This window comes from Pungitius pungitius, chromosome 16, assembly GCF_949316345.1.
Source record: "Pungitius pungitius chromosome 16, fPunPun2.1, whole genome shotgun sequence".
Lineage (NCBI taxonomy): Eukaryota > Metazoa > Chordata > Actinopteri > Perciformes > Gasterosteidae > Pungitius > Pungitius pungitius.
The window spans coordinates 1,068,069-1,085,364 of NC_084915.1; the positions used below are offsets into that span (position 1 = coordinate 1,068,069).

Below are 17,296 nucleotides of genomic sequence, written 5' to 3' on the forward strand. Positions count from 1 at the left end.
AACACAGATAACGGAATAAATGTCTCACGGGTTTTCCTTGCAGGCCATCCATTATAAGGGTTAACGGTATTCGCATCAACCGTGTGCATAGTTGCTTTCTTTTCTACAGTGGTTTTTACAGACGGGGAGAAGCGCTGCAGCGGACATCCCGGTCGGGGATTTCATAAGTGATTTGGTCCGGAGCAGAGCGCATGAAAGCATGGGGTACAATATATGAAGGTATATCTAAAAACAGTTTGAGAGCAAATGTCTTGCATCGCAAATAAAAATTGAGTTTGTAAGTTAAAATATATAAACTGAGAATAAATAATTTGCCAGTTTTAAGAAGAGGTCCTTCATGTGCAGCCCGAGCTGTGGACTGGTGGACACGATCCTTCCGTTCGCTCAGTGTGGCGGAGCCGTGACGCGTTCAGATCACCAATGCAAATGAGACTCCCTCCCCTCCTCCTCCTCCCCCTCCTCCTCCTCCTCATCACGCCTCTCTCTCTCTCTCTCTCTCTCTCTCTCTCTCACTAACACATACTGGCTTTATATCGCCGTGCCAGCCTTTCAGAGCGACGGATAGCAAACAGCACTGTCTGCCGGGGAGAGAGAGAGAGAGAAAGTGAGAGAGAGAAAGATTATATAACACCAGCTCTGGAAAATGCTGGAGAGCCGAGGGGACCTTCGCCGGACAGCAAACGGGGAAAAACAGCGACCATAGCGCCGTAAAGTGATGGGAGATCTCCCGACAAAGGGATGCTGAGCGTGTGGAGGTAAGGACCACGTCCACGCAGCCTCTGCACTGTAAATGGTGGCTAATGAAAGAGCTGCTTCTTAAATAGCGTATGAGATGCGTGTTTGCTCCTGCTGTTTGTTGATCCTTTCCGCAAGGTTGTTAATGTTTTGCGGTCATTTTGGTTTTATGCGTGAAAACAGAAATTGGCAGTAGAACGAAACTTGGGCACTCGGACTGGATCGGAGCCTCGTCGTGCAAACTGTTGCTTCTATCCTTGGGAGCACTACCGCACCCCTACTTTCTTTTGGGGGGTGGAAACGAGAGATCTGAGACGAAAAGTAGAGCCGAAGGGCACGACGGTGTGACAAACCGCCGATGCGTGTAGTGAAGGGGTGTGCGGGCACGGCTAACGTTACGTGGGCTCCTCTATGGGCTGGAAGTCTAAATCATCCCGCAAGAGAGTACATTGTGACATAAAACGACAAGCCACCGGACAAGCAGAGGCTGCACTTCTCTCTCCTCTGTCAGAGTACGGAGACGGGTTTTACATTGTCCACATCTTCAACCTCTCATCTCTGCATGCTTTCTTTTCTTTTTACTTCATCTTTCCACCCATTGTCTGCATACTGCTAGTCCCCATTTCATAAGCAAGAACATCCCCACCCTCCTTTTAAATAAAATAAGGGAATTGGGGTTTTAAACAATGAAGCATCAGACCAAGGGATGTGGTGCAAGATGCTGCAAAAAAGAAACAAGCCCATATTTCAACATGAGCTGTACACTTAATCCCCAGGCATATACTTCCTTCCCTGCAGACTGTGCTGAGAGAAATACTCTTGCTATAAATCAGTTTTTTTTGTGTTTGTGCCTCAGCTTTTCCCCAGGGATCATCCTGGAGTCTGTGACCATAGCCTTGGATTTTAAGCCCCTCTCTGTCGTGACACATCTATTGTTCCTCTGCTGCTATTGGACGATGAAGTGCCTTGTCTTTCACATCCCCAGATGCATCCCCAGGTCTTTCTGAGATCATGAAGTTGCTGGTAGGTTACCCATCTTGTCCCTCCTAGTCCAGGATATGGCCTTCCACTGAGGACAGGGAGACGGTTGAACAGGATGGCGACGCCTCACTACAGGCTGCAATGCTTCTTGAAGCGAGCTCAGATGCTGCTGCTGTGCTTGGGCATTGCTTATCTCATGGCGGGCAGCATCTTGCTCCTGCAGCGCTCCAGTGTCAGGGTGGCTCAGGCCAACCTCGCCGGACTGCCACCCCTGCTGGCCTTGGCCGCGCCCCCCACTGTCCTCAGGTCCTGGTTGGGCCCGGGCGTGAGGTCCCGCTCCAGATGGGCCGCCGCCGCTGCGGTTCAGCCAGCATCCGGAGGGGGAACCAAGGCGGGGCGGCAATGGCCTGCTTCCGAAAGCCTGGGGGTACAACACTTGCACCGCCAGTGGTTTCACAATCTGCTCCCAGAGAGCCCAGAGCAGAGAGCCCCCCTCCAAAGGAGCAGCAAACATAAAGGTAAATAACTATGCACAGTCCACACAGAAAACGAAACGCTAGGGCGGATTATTTCAAGGACATAGATGGGTTGACATTTTCTTTGCATGCAGTCTGCCTTTCCACTCTTGCCCTTATAGCTTTAAAGTTCAGTGTTGAGCTACACATTGAGTTGACACCTGACACCCACCTACCTGTCTTTAGTCCTGAATGGTCTTTCCTTATAGCTAACTGGCCAGCAGCCAGGAGCAGCCAGTGTTAAAGCTAACATGTGACCACTGCTTGCCATATTTACATTAAATAGTGTGCCAGCGAGATGTTAACATGTAAAAGGCAGTCAGCCGACTATGTAAATACTAAATTAACATTCTTTCCCACTCAGTTTCTGCTTTTTCTGACCTCAGGGACTCTCAATACGGCAGTAAAATAGACATTTGACCCGACAGACTTGTGGTTGCGTGGCCTCGTCAGTGCATCTGATGTGGTTGTTGCAAACCGGGTACTGACCTTGTGTAGCCGGCTCTATGCACTTCTATTGCTAGTAAACAATGGAATAGTCAGAGAAAAAAGCTTTCAGCTCTGACACTGACACTCATCTGAAATGGAGCATGGGAAAAGGGAGGATTTGCAAGTTTGAAATATCTTGGGTGAAGACGTGTTGACTGAGTCGTGGGTTTTTCTGCTGAATAATATATGAAGAGGGAAATATACAAGTTTATTTTTTCGCTTTTTGATTTACTATTTTAGCTCAGGTGGCCTGGAGCCGAGACATTGCACTCTGTGCACTCAACAGGAGTCATTGACATTTCACGAAAAGATAATCATGACCTTAAAACATTTAGATGGGCATCATCATACATTTATATGACATTTTATTTGAGGGTGCTTCAGCTATTGTACATGAGGTAAAGTGCTCACTGATCCTCTAAAAAACCGAAGGAAAAGGCAGGTATGCAGGCTCAAAAATACATTTGTGATTACAAAGAAAAAAATTATATAATTCCTCAATTGCCATCGCTGAGGTGCCAGTATTGTCATTTAACTGCTAGTTACTACTATGTTGTTTCACACTCACCGTTTGGGCCCTTTTCATTTTGTTAAAATGAGAAATGCACAATAGAATATCCTACAGTGGATAATTTGTTATTCATGCTCATTCTGCTCAAACTGGCCAAGAACTTCAGGATTCATCGAGTTATAAAGTGGTTTTAATAAAAAAAGCCATTGTTATACACAGTCAACAGGCCCCTGCTGATTATGCTTCGGCTCAAGAACAAAGAACGAAGGAATCCATCAAGTTGTAGACATTACCACATTTCGGACATGGCTGCCTCTTATTGCTTAAAACATGCTGGTGAAGTTAAAAAGACATGGAGCGGGCTCTGGGTCGGTTTGCTGTTAGTGTACTGTTAAATGGGTCCTCTGTCCTGAAACTCCCTACATTTCATGTAAGCATACATCACTTCTAAACTTTTACGTTAAATAGTTTTCTTACCTTACTGATACAGAATGTCATAAGGCAGTTAGTCTTTCTTGTTTCTTAATTTACACTTAAACATTTTTTAACTCTAGTTGGGACAGAGTTCATAACCCTCTACGGTACAGTTATCACCAAGGAACAAACTCCGTGCCAAAAGCATAAATGAATTAAGTTGACTGAAAATGAACTATTCAAATTATTGATCAATGTTATAAAACAATAAACATTGTGAATAAATAGAATTTGAGAAGATCGACACTGCAAAGCTTTAATTCCCTTCAGCAGGTCTAAATATGACGCTAATGCCAGCAGCTTGTTAGCTTAGCTTAGCTTAGCTTAGCTTAGCTTAGCATAACGACTGGAAACAGCTAGCCTCCCCGTGTCTGAAGCTTATTTATCCACTTCCCAGATCCTCTAAAACCCGGGATGTAAAACGTCAGTTTGCCGCGTCACTCCGAGGTTGCCGGGCAACCAACCAAAATCCTTAGGAAATCACTGCTCCAGGCCAAAAAACCCCCCATGAAACTCCCATGTTATGAAGATGTAACATGTTAACTTTAAAAGGTAAATTTGTGTTAAAAGTGAGCATAAATTGGTTGTACATAAGAAATATCAATTTAAGTGTCAAGTGGAACCAACGTGTGTTTCAACCACGCTCCCAGAGCGGCTAATGTTACAGTTGAATAGACAGAAAAAAGGTCACATGTGGCAAGATGGACATATTTGTGAATGGTTTAAAGCTCAAACGTGACCACAACAACACATGCACAAAAAAGGCCTTACCTAAAGGGCTTAGGTGATACCTTTCCCCGGTCTCTTAGTGCTCTCAGGCAGCAGCTGCTTGAGCTCTTCAGTGTTTCCCTCCTGAGGCGGCTGCTGCGACTCAGCACTACGCGCTGGGCGGGCTTCAGAGGACATCGCAGACTGATTGAATCACAAATTCGATATTGCAATGTTCGGGCCGCCAGGGGACCTCACGGTCCATCGCTTTTGTCCATCTTGTTCGTGCACCTTGTTTCCAATCCTCTTTAAAAGAATCCTCTTTGACCTGTTGACATTAGTTTATTTTTAGGTGGGGAACTGAATCCTCCTTTAAACTACTAAAACATCTTTGTATGCAAATTCACAAAGCCTGTAAATAAACCTTAAAGCAGGATCTGGGAATTTCCTGCATACAGTCCACTCACCAAAAACATACACTCCCTGGGTGACGTAGAACATTTGGCAGAGCACCTAAAAATACAACCGTCTTAGACACAAGGATGTAAATGAAATGAAATGCATATGCTTCCTTCTACACAGACACTGGTCTTTCAAACGAAGACTTTGATGTGTCAGCTGAGTTTGATGTAGCAGTGGCAAAGACAAGGATAACATCAAAGGCGGATTTCGGGTGACTTTTTAATCTTGTCAGCACATGATATTAGTCCGTCACTGCCTATTATTTGTTTTATCCTCCTTTCTACAGGAGTATTTCTTATTTGAGTGCAAGTCAATAAGTTCAATGTAAAACAGGACTAAGAATAATCTATATTGGATGATAAATGATGCCTAGTATCACCTGAGTCACCTGGTATTCATGTTTCAGCTAAAGCATGGCAATTGTGCAAAATGCAATCAGAAAACTTTAAAGGATGTTCAAAGCAGAGAGGGGTGATGAGTGGGTAATCCAAAGCCAAATGATCCCAATTCATTTAAGTTTGTCCTCTTTTTTTTGGTAAATGTTGCTCTAAAAATGTATCTGAAACCAACTTCTTAATATCGATAATACATGTTGTATTACGTACACGAGTGGGGGGGCGTACACGAGTGGGAGGATGTACTCGAGTGGGGGGACGTACACGAGTCGGGGGACGTACACGAGTGGGAGGACGTACTCGAGTGGGAGGACGTACACGAGTGGGGGGACGAACTCGAGTGGGGGGACGTACACGAGTGGGAAGACGTACACGAGTGGGAGGACGTACACGAGTGGGGGGACGTACACGAGTGGGAGGACGTACACGAGTGGGGGGGACGTACACGAGTGGGAGGACGTACACGAGTGGGGGGGACGTACACGAGTGGGAGGGCGTACTCGAGTGGGGGGGACGTACACGAGTGGGAGGACGTACACGAGTGGGAGGACGTACTCGAGTGGGAGGACGTACACGAGTGGGAAGACGTACTCGAGTGGGAGGATGTACACGAGTGGGAGGACGTACACGAGTGGGGGAACGTACACGAGTGGGGGGACGTACACGAGTGGGAGGACGTACTCGAGTGGGGGGACGTACACGAGTGGGAGGACGTACTCGAGTGGGGGGACGTACACGAGTCGGGGGACGTACACGAGTGGGAGGACGTACTCGAGTGGGAGGACGTACACGAGTGGGAAGACGTACACGAGTGGGAGGACGTACTCGAGTGGGGGGGACGTACACGAGTGGGAGGACGTACTCGAGTGGGGGCACGTACACGAGTGGGAAGACGTACACGAGTGGGGGGACGAACTCGAGTGGGGGGACGTACACGAGTGGGAGGACGTACACGAGTGGGAGGACGTACACGAGTGGGGGGACGTACACGAGTGGGAGGACGTACACGAGTGGGGGGGACGTACACGAGTGGGAGGACGTACACGAGTGGGGGGACGAACTCGAGTGGGGGGGACGTACACGAGTGGGAGGACGTACACGAGTGGGAGGACGTACACGAGTGGGGGGACGAACTCGAGTGGGGGGACGTACACGAGTGGGAAGACGTACACGAGTGGGAAGACGTACACGAGTGGGGGGACGTACACGAGTGGGGGGACGAACTCGAGTGGGGGGACGTACACGAGTGGGAAGACGTACACGAGTGGGAGGACGTACACGAGTGGGGGGGACGTACACGAGTGGGAGGACGTACACGAGTGGGGGGGGACGTACACAAGTGGGAGGACGTACACGAGTGGGGGGGGACGTACACAAGTGGGAGGACGTACACGAGTGGGAAGACGTACACGAGTGGGGGGGACGTACACGAGTGGGAGGACGTACACGAGTGGGGGGGGACGTACACAAGTGGGAGGACGTACACGAGTGGGAAGACGTACACGAGTGGGAGGACGTACACGAGTGGGGGGGACGTACACGAGTGGGAGGACGTACACGAGTGGGGGGGACGTACACGAGTGGGAGGACGTACACGAGTGGGGGGGGGACGTACACGAGTGGGAGGACGTACACGAGTGGGAGGACGTACACGAGTGGGGGGGACGTACACGAGTGGGAGGACGTACACGAGTGGGAGGACGTACACGAGTGGGGGGACGAACTCGAGTGGGGGGACGTACACGAGTGGGAAGACGTACACGAGTGGGAAGACGTACACGAGTGGGGGGACGTACACGAGTGGGGGGACGAACTCAAGTGGGGGGACGTACACGAGTGGGAAGACGTACACGAGTGGGAGGACGTACACGAGTGGGGGGGACGTACACGAGTGGGAGGACGTACACGAGTGGGGGGGGACGTACACAAGTGGGAGGACGTACACGAGTGGGAGGACGTACACGAGTGGGGGGGACGTACACGAGTGGGAGGACGTACTCGAGTGGGGGGGACGTACACGAGTGGGAGGACGTACTCGAGTGGGGGGGACCTACACGAGTGGGAGGACGTACACGAGTGGGGGGACGTACACGAGTGGGAGGACGTACACGAGTGGGAGGACGTACTCGAGTGGGGGGGACGTACACGAGTGGGAAGACGTACACGAGTGGGAGGACGTACACGAGTGGGAGGACGTACACGAGTGGGAGGACGTACTCGAGTGGGGGGGACGTACACGAGTGGGAGGACGTACACGAGTGGGAAGACGTACTCGAGTGGGAGGATGTACACGAGTGGGAGGACGTACACGAGTGGGGGGGACGTACACGAGTGGGAGGACGTACACGAGTGGGAAGACGTACTCGAGTGGGAGGATGTACACGAGTGGGAGGACGTACACGAGTGGGGGAACGTACACGAGTGGGGGGACGTACACGAGTGGGAGGACGTACTCGAGTGGGGGGACGTACACGAGTGGGAGGACGTACTCGAGTGGGGGGACGTACACGAGTCGGGGGACGTACACGAGTGGGAGGACGTACTCGAGTGGGAGGACGTACACGAGTGGGAAGACGTACACGAGTGGGAGGACGTACTCGAGTGGGGGGGACGTACACGAGTGGGAGGACGTACTCGAGTGGGGGCACGTACACGAGTGGGAAGACGTACACGAGTGGGGGGACGTACACGAGTGGGGGGACGAACTCGAGTGGGGGGACGTACACGAGTGGGAAGACGTACACGAGTGGGAGGACGTACACGAGTGGGGGGACGTACACGAGTGGGAGGACGTACACGAGTGGGGGGGACGTACACGAGTGGGAGGACGTACACGAGTGGGGGGACGAACTCGAGTGGGGGGACGTACACGAGTGGGAAGACGTACACGAGTGGGGGGACGTACACGAGTGGGGGGACGAACTCGAGTGGGGGGACGTACACGAGTGGGAAGACGTACACGAGTGGGAGGACGTACACGAGTGGGGGGGACGTACACGAGTGGGAGGACGTACACGAGTGGGGGGGACGTACACGAGTGGGAGGACGTACACGAGTGGGGGGGGACGTACACAAGTGGGAGGACGTACACGAGTGGGAGGACGTACACGAGTGGGGGGGACGTACACGAGTGGGAGGACGTACTCGAGTGGGGGGGACGTACACGAGTGGGAGGACGTACTCGAGTGGGGGGGACCTACACGAGTGGGAGGACGTACACGAGTGGGGGGACGTACACGAGTGGGAGGACGTACACGAGTGGGAGGACGTACTCGAGTGGGGGGGACGTACACGAGTGGGAAGACGTACACGAGTGGGAGGACGTACACGAGTGGGAGGACGTACACGAGTGGGAGGACGTACTCGAGTGGGGGGGACGTACACGAGTGGGGGGGACGTACACGAGTGGGAAGACGTACACGAGTGGGAGGACGTACATGAGTGGGAGGACGTACACGAGTGGGAGGAAGTACTCGAGTGGGAGGACGTACACGAGTGGGAGGACGTACTCGAGTGGGAGGACGTACTCGAGTGGGAGGACGTACTCGAGTGGGAGGACGTACTCGAGTGGGGGGGACGTACACGATTGGGAAGACGTACACGAGTGGGAGGACGTACTCGAGTGGGAAGACGTACACGAGTGGGAGGACGTACACGAGTGGGGGGACGTACACAAGTGGGAAGACGTACACGAGTGGGAGGACGTACACGAGTGGGGGGACGTACACACACGTTGTTCCCATTGTTCCCAAGTATTTTACTTTGTTACTTGATACCTCTGCCAAGGGGTAAAGTCTATATTTTTGTAGTGGGTAAACTGTGCTTTTCCCCTCCCAACGTCACACCCGCGAGTGAGGGGGGGAATGGGACCGCAGGCTGACAGGGGGGGGGGGGGGGGGTCCGTTAGGTGGGAGAATGCGTCCATTAGTAAGCGAGGATCTATAGTTTTGGTCATCTCCCTCGGTAGGCTGCGCATGTGTGACGTGACTGGCTTCAGTCGGGGGTGAATTGATGAATGACAGTTAGAACGTTCTATCACAACGATGTGACTACACCATGCCTCTGCCCAGTGCTATTTGAATTTGTTTTATCATGTCCGGCTTACAATGGCAAAACCCCAACAAGTAATATTTAAAAAAATTAAAATAAAAGCAACTTCTCAATCTTGAGAAACTAGAAACAAAGAACATTTAAAATCTTGCCTAGACAAATCATCTAAAGGATTACCTGACTGTGAAGTGCATGTTGTGTCAGTTGTTTTTTCAGCTTCAAATGTTACTGTAATCTCAAGAAGACTTTGGACATTCTATAATGACTAGAGCTGAGCTCCCTCACCAGGGTGTCTGTCACTCAGCGCTTCCCTCTCCCATGCAGGAACGTACATGGGCTGCTATCTGCACAACGGCAGTGATCGAGCGCTGGGAGGAACCGTGCTTTATGACCTGCGTAAAATGACCAGCTCTCTGTGTCAAGACACCTGCTCCGAAAGGTAATGTGTTGGTGGCGGGCTGCCGGGGAAGGGCCACAGAGGGCCTGCTGTTTGAGTAAACGCTTTGGATCTCAGTCCCCTGCATGAATGTCTCCTTGTGTTTGGAGCCAGCGGAGAGCCAGGTGGCTCGATGACAGTAAAAGATGTGGGGGGATTGGAGGGGGTGAAGAGCAAGCCAGGACAGAAGACTTGATCTATTGCAGGAGAAGGAAGGTGTGTGTGTGTGTGTGTGTTAGAAAGCTGAATGAGTTGAATACAGCAGTTAGTGAATAAATGAGAGGTTAGATATGGGCCTTCCTGTGGCCACACTTTGAATCTCCTTCAGTTGGGTCGCTGTGACCTGAATTCTCAGCATTTGCAACGACAGTCCATAGCTGCAAGGATGCAGCTGTTGGCAGTTGCTGAGGCAGTTGGGCACGATGAGGGAAACTCAACGAATGACCAGCTTGAGGTATTCTTCCTAACGTCTCAGCAGTGAGGATGTAGCGCAGCCCTGTTGAAACAGAAGAGGACCGATGGATGCAGTCAGACAGCCCCTCAAAGCCCCCAACCACCTCCACATGCCCGCATGGAAGGCAGTCATGCTCAAGTGGGCCAATTACTGCGATGAATAAAAAGTTAAAAGTCAAGGTAATTTATGAGGAAGCCTCAAAAGAACATATATGAAAAGGTCAACTTTGATGACGTTTCGGCCTTTCCCAAGGAGGGACGAAGAGAGAGGATGAGTCACGACAGCCTTGATATGTAAAGTACAGATCATAGACGGCTGCCATTCAGCTAGGGTACAAAGGCATCTCACAGTGAGATGAGTGCAGAGAGAGAAGCACTGAGGGACATCACTGGGGAATTAATGCTTAATGCTTAATGCTGGCAACTCTGCGTTAAATGATAAATTAGAAATGTTAACTAATGTCCTGAGGGATGGTTTAGCCTGAGGGCGAGAGCTTGAGGTGATGCATTGCCTTTGGCTAGGGCATTAACGCTGTGTTTTATTTTTACCTGTGTGTGCGTGTGTGTGTGTGTGTGTCTGCGTGTGTGTGTGGGTGGCTAGCGGGTACCAGTTTGCAGGTCTGGAGTTTGGAGCTGAATGCCACTGCGGGAACCGAATCAGTAGCACGCGGGCCCCGGAGGAAGACTGCGGCCTGGTGTGTCGGGGTGAGAGGGGGTCTCCCTGTGGAGGCGTGGGCCGACTCTCCATTTACAAAGTGGAGGGGCAGCTGCCGGGTCACAGAAAATGTGAGTCATAGAAGAAGAGGCGTTGTTTTTAATCTGCATGAGCTGCTTTGTGGGTGCTGCAGACGATCGACAAAACTGAAATCCTTTAAATCAGGGGTGTCAAACTCATTTTTGGCAGGGGGCCACGTGCCGTCCATTTTGATGTCACATGGGCCGGATCATCGGTGACGGGGGGGTGCGTGAGGGAACACGGATGGTCCGGTGTCGGGGGTGCGTGCCGTCATTTCTGAGCGGGCGCAGCGGCCTGGAGGAACGCTGTCGTCGATCCCCCTGGTCTAACGCATGTTTTTTCTGCACGCTAGCTGTCATTCGGTTTGACAGTAAGGGGGCGGAGCCAGTCACCATGGGATCACTACATCTAATTGGTTACAAACCCTGTCTTTGGATTGGCTGGAGTTACGCATTCACAGACCTATAGAAGCCCATTTCGGGGGAATACAAAGTCAAAATTATGAGATAAACGTCAAAACACAAACGACACCTCTCTGTAACCGTAGATGACAACCAGCTACAACCCTAATTTACAATCATTACTTTGGGCCGCACATTAGGACCAATGCGTCCAGCTCGCACACCCAAGTCTGAATCTGTGAATATCTTGTCAACTTTCAAGATATAATAAAATATGTGAAGGCTCCTTCATAGTTCAGTAAAATTGGCCATGATAATAATCTTATCTTTTTTTTTCTTTTATCCGCCTTGAAGGTTGACAAGATATTTGAATGTTTGTGGATGTTTGATTTACGCACGCGCATGAACCTGATTTGGGCTCTTGAATTTTGACAGTGATTTGCCGCCATAGAAATCTACATGTTGCACATCTTCTGTACAACAACTGCGTCCAGTGTAAATGCCTTTCTACCTTTCTGTGGTGCATTTGACATCAAATTTAAAAACAGTTTAGTAAAGCTTCAAAGTGAGCTGTTTCATGTCCAGCTTCAATCAATAAGCCCTGGATAGTGTCTAATGTAGAGAACGGGTCTCCCTACCTTCATCCAGATGTCATGCGTTTGTTGTGCAATGTTGTGCAAAAAAAATGCCTTCATAGTTGTATTTTATTTGACTTTTTTATGGATGTTATAATTCTGTACAGCAAGGGATCATTTTCTTTCTTTAGCCATAGCATCCTCACAGATAAATATTTAAATAGAAAGCTACTGAACACACAACACATACATATTCTCTGCTTGATAAATACATATTTGATAAAAATGAATTAAATTCAGTGTTGATCTCTCTGGAAAACTCAAAAATGTTCCTTTAGGCTACGTTGCTGGGCAGAATATCAGATGACAGCTTACTTCCCCTCTCTGTTAGTGGAGTGGTTTTCACCGTCTAATACGACTTATTTTGGTTGTCTCAAATTTGAATGCGGCATGAGTAAAAGATTCATTTTTCTACCGCTGCTGTGACACTGTTATGTCTGATGTGCACTTGGAGAGCTCTCATGTCAGGTTGATAGTGCCGGACAGGCACTATCAACCCGTCTTAGTGATGTATAGACATAGGCTGCACATTGCAGTACCCTTGGTCTGTCCTCGAGACAACCTAGTGTGTTGCAGCTCCCACTGCACGAGAGCACTAAATGAGTAGTAATCCAAGGCCGAAAATAGTCCACAACAAATTGACTACTTATTCCTATCTGAGTCCAGTCTGCTCAGAAATGCAGAGCCAAAAGTTGCTTAAGCGTTTTCAAAAGAAAAACATTTTTCCACATGTGTTACAAATGAGTTCCACAGAAAAATAAACACTACCAGCCCTATCATTGATGTTTTTGTGCCTCTGATGGCACAAGCTTGTTGGCCTTGAATTCATTTTTAATAGCAAAAGTAGTCTGGATATCAATTGAAATGTTGTTGTATAACAACAATGTCAATAAAAACCTTAAATCTGTAATAAAGCAAGTGTAATGTGCAAATCAAGCATCTATTGAAAGAGTTTCTATAATACATATCAAATAATAGCAGTTGTTGGAGCATGACAGATTTAAGTCACTGTGCATTTCATTTAAAACTGCAACATATTTAGTCAACATGTCGGTATCGGGCTCTGTTAGAAGAGAATTTACATCTTAATAATCATCTGAAATATTCATTAGTACAGATTATACACACCAGTTTTTTGCGCTTCAAAGGTACAGTATCCGCAAGATTATTGACGCTGGCATGGTCAACTCTATTTTAGAAGAGGTTTATACAATATCTAGTATTAATATTCCGGCTGGGTGGGTTGGGTGTCTCTGGAGATTTGTAGCGGACTTGTGAATGTGAAAACCAGAATAGAGCTAAGTATAGGAATATAATTATTAGGGCAGACATACTTCAAGACAGATAATTTAAATGTAACCCTGATGTCGAGAAACCAATTTTAAAAATCGCCAACCCTCCATTTGCACTAATCGGTGAATAAATAAAGGGGCTTCTTAGTGCTGGTTTATGCAGGGGAATCCGGCCATCATCTATTCTTGTTATCATAGCACCAGTATGCAACTAGGCGACTGAGTGAGTGGAGAGCCCGGTCGTCCTCCAATCAGAGCGTAGGCCGTTCAATCCCAGGCACTGATGACCCATGTGTCCATGTGTCCTTGCGCAAGACACTTAACCCCAACATTGGTCATTCCCACACATCGCTGTGACAACTGTGTGTGAATGATGTGAATGTTAGTTACTGATGGGCACTGCTCCTGTCATCAGTGTGTGAATGACTGAATGATGACATTAAGTGTTAAAGTGCTTTGAGTGGCCAGCAGATATACAGGTAGCCTATTTAGCATTTATATATTTTCTTGTGTGTCTGTCTATTTCCAGTCAGAAATGTTCACTACCGCGGCTGCTTCAAGTTGACAGAGAGCACCATCAGAAGCTTCCCCATCGATTCCTTTCAGCCCAACCTCACCACGCAGGCCTGCATTGAGACCTGCACAGACAAGGTTGGAATTAGGCCTCTGAAATGACAGACCTGATGATCAATATGTTGCAAGAAGCTTTCTGTTTCTTAAGACCGTAGCTCAGAGCGCTGTCTCCACTCGCAGGAGAGCACATGTGGGAGCATAGAGCTCCTTGGATTTTGCTGAATATTCTAATGTGCCTTTAATGAGAAGCAGATAGTCTGGATCGTTTTGTGACATCTTAAAGGATGCCGCTGCGTCTTCTTAGAAAAACAGAACTGGCTGATAAAAATATTGTGGTGGCAACTGCATTGTGATTAATTCTCACACCGTGTTTTGAGTGCATGTATATGATTGTACACAAATCCTCTTCAATGTTTACAACGGTACTTTGACACTGAGCATTTTCCTCACCTGGAAATGTGTGAAAAAATGATGAAACATGGAGTGATGCAGGACTGGGCTGACAGAAGACCCAGGAGGAGATTACACATCTTTGGGAAGAAAAGTCATTGTGATGAGTCATAGGAAGACACACAGAACGCTGTGCTCTTGGTTTGCAGGAGCTCCCGCTGGCCGTGTTCAGGAAGCCCCACTGCTTCTGTGCGTGGACGCCGTCTCTTTTTAGTCTCAACCAGCAGTCCGACAACCAGCAGTGTGTGCAGGACACTGGGCTAAATCACACTGGCAACTCCACAGCCATGGCGCCCACTGAGCGCGCCCACTATCAGGTGTATCACACACCTGTGCTTGGTGAGATGACAATCATCTGCATGTGGAAACCACTTGAAGAAATCACAGCTGCAGTGTGGATCAACAATCTTGGGACAGAATCATTTCTGTTTTAACAGGCTAAATACAGGGCATGTATTTTGCCTCACGTAGCTAATGTTGCTAACAGTGCAAACTGCAGCAAAAATGCTAACAGTCAAGGCTGAAAACAAAAAGCTGCTGATGCTAAACCCACCCTCAAATCATTCGTTATCTGACAGATGCACTGTGTTTTGATATGGAAAATAATGTTCAGTTAATAGTGAATTAGTCTGTCACATCACCTAAAATCCATGTAAAAATTTCAATTAGATGGTATTACGCTTGACAAAAAAAGCTGTTAATCCTCCGCTTTAATTTGACCCAGACAGATGTGATCACTTTAAGAGCTTTCCACTGAATTCTAATCGGGTTTATCTCTTGTTTAATAACTAAAGAGCAATAACGACATCTCCTTTTAGACTCCATGTGCAAAGAGAGGATGTTTCTGCCACAGAGGTCCAGCTCCCTGGTGGCCCTTTCTAGTTTTCCCGGTGCGGGCAACACCTGGGTGCGACACCTGATTGAGCTTGTGACTGGCTACTACACCGGCAGCTTCTATTTTGACGGCACCCTCTACAACAGAGGTGGGGGAGGACAGACGGCAGTTTGAGGTTTGATGACGCACTGCCCACGCAGCTAACCGCTATGTATTCGTTCACTCACTGGTGGCAGGTTTCAAAGGTGAGAAGGACTACTGGAAGAGCGGCCGCAGCATCTGCGTGAAGACCCACGAGAGCGGTCAGAAGGAGATTGAGATTTTCGACTCTTCCATCCTGCTGATTCGAAACCCGTACCGCTCTCTTGTGGCGGAGTTTAACCGCAAGTGTGCCGGACATTTAGGCCACGCCACGGATGCACAGTGGAAAAGCAAAGGTAATACGGGTTTTCCTCTTTGCTTTCATATGCCACGAAATCACAGTGATTCTTAGATTTCAAGTTCCCTCATACAAAGAAAGAGGATCAAATAATCAAATAATGAATAACTAAGACATTAGGACACACATTATATAGTGCAACAGCTCAGTTCCTAAAAGTTGAGTGCTAAACGGTGCTGTCTTTCGCCTGCAGAATGGCCAGAATTTGTCTCCAGCTACGCCCCCTGGTGGGCGTCCCATGCTCTCAGCTGGCTGAAGTTCGGACGGCGCCTGCTGGTGGTGCATTACGAGGAGCTGCAGAGGGCCCTTCTCCCTCAGCTCCGTGTCATCACAGCCTTCCTTAACGCCACCATTACAGAGGAGCGGCTGCTTTGTGCCCAGAGCAACCAGGACGGCCATTTCAAACGCCCGGGGGCCTTCTCCTTTGACCCGTTCACTCCCGACATGAGACGGATGATCGACCCCTTAATTCGTTCTGTTGACCAGGCTCTGCATAGCAGGAACTTTAGTGGACTTCCACAGGAGTACCTTCCAAGATGATGATGTGACAAGGTCGTGCTCTTAGTCTTTTGAATGGCTGGTCCAGCCGAGGTTTAACGAGAGAGAAGTGACCAAGCGGCCCACCTGACCCTTTGATACGGCAGACACAGCGTGAGCGGCTGCAGAGTCATGGCAACGCTTTTGAGGTCACAGGAAACATGACAATCCATCGTGAAATGCAATGGTGAACAGAGCTGAAAGCCTCGGGGCCGGGACGGCCTCTGTGAGAGCTGCACATCCCACCAATACTCAAACAGGATTGGACACGATTTGTTGCACTGCGGATTGGGATTATTACTTCGATTTTTTTGGCCAAGTGCCCAATTGCACAAACATGTAAATCCTGGACAAACTCTTTATAATTTTACTTTAGTACATCTATTGTGTTTTTAACATACACCTAAAAACACATAAAAAGTCCTACTAACACAGGGGAGCATTAGAATGGTTTTGGGGATGGATTTGTCTCTGGCTGCTACAGATTCTGATTCTGATCATGATGAACTCATAATGCAACAAGACATGGACTCAGACAAATGTTGTTGAACTGCTTTGGACTGTAAAGTTGTATTTCATTAAAACGCATTCCGTTTGTCGAGCCGAGTCTTTTACTCCCACATGTCAACATGCCGACGGCTATCTCCACATTTTTGTGTGTTCACCTATCAGAAAGTGAAGGACGATGTTCCCATGTGAGAGGCTTTAAAGAAGGGAAACTTTTAGGTCAGTGTGCAAATCCCACCAAAACAACCTGACATGAGTCCGTGGATTTACTGTAAAAAACAATGCTAATGAAAAAATGCTAGTACCTTGATGTCTCCAGTCTAAGACGGGCATGTACTCTGTGATCTGCTTCACTGTCAGTGCTTCAACAAAAGAACAGCGTCACCTGGTTATATTCGCCTTTTATTTTTTTAAATTTTATTTCCTATATCTTATTAGCTAGATTACGAATAGAGGTCCATACAGATCAGCACTGTAAGATGAGAGACATGATGTTAAGAACGCACGCTAGTGCAACAGAAGCGCTTTCACTTTGGTCAAATATCAGAAGGACAAAATGAATTCCAAAAAATCCCATAATCATCAAACTGAATGTTAATGTTTCGCAACAGATTCATTGTAGGGCTGCTATACTGGACTGCACAGGTTCCTTGATAATGTGTCCGCCAACAGCTGTCACAGG

At 48.5% G+C, this 17,296-nt stretch overlaps 1 protein-coding gene across 2 annotated transcripts; it reads left to right on the forward strand.

Moving 5' to 3' along the window:
- Window positions 1–497: 497 nt before the first annotated feature.
- wscd1b (WSC domain containing 1b) lies at window positions 498–16,708 on the forward strand. Of its 2 annotated transcripts, none has more exons than XM_037467895.2 (9): window positions 498–755; window positions 1,592–2,234; window positions 9,645–9,759; window positions 10,811–10,995; window positions 13,803–13,924; window positions 14,446–14,635; window positions 15,115–15,279; window positions 15,368–15,568; window positions 15,764–16,708. In XM_037467895.2, the coding sequence occupies exons 2-9, from the start codon at window positions 1,832–1,834 to the stop codon at window positions 16,108–16,110; spliced, it is 1,728 nt and encodes a 575-aa protein (XP_037323792.2). In that variant the 5' UTR covers window positions 498–755; window positions 1,592–1,831; the 3' UTR covers window positions 16,111–16,708. The 2 variants fall into 2 exon arrangements, with proteins under 2 accessions (XP_037323792.2, XP_037323793.2); XM_037467896.2 differs by having other exon boundaries at window positions 1,721–2,234.
- The last annotated feature ends 588 nt before the right edge of the window (window positions 16,709–17,296 follow it).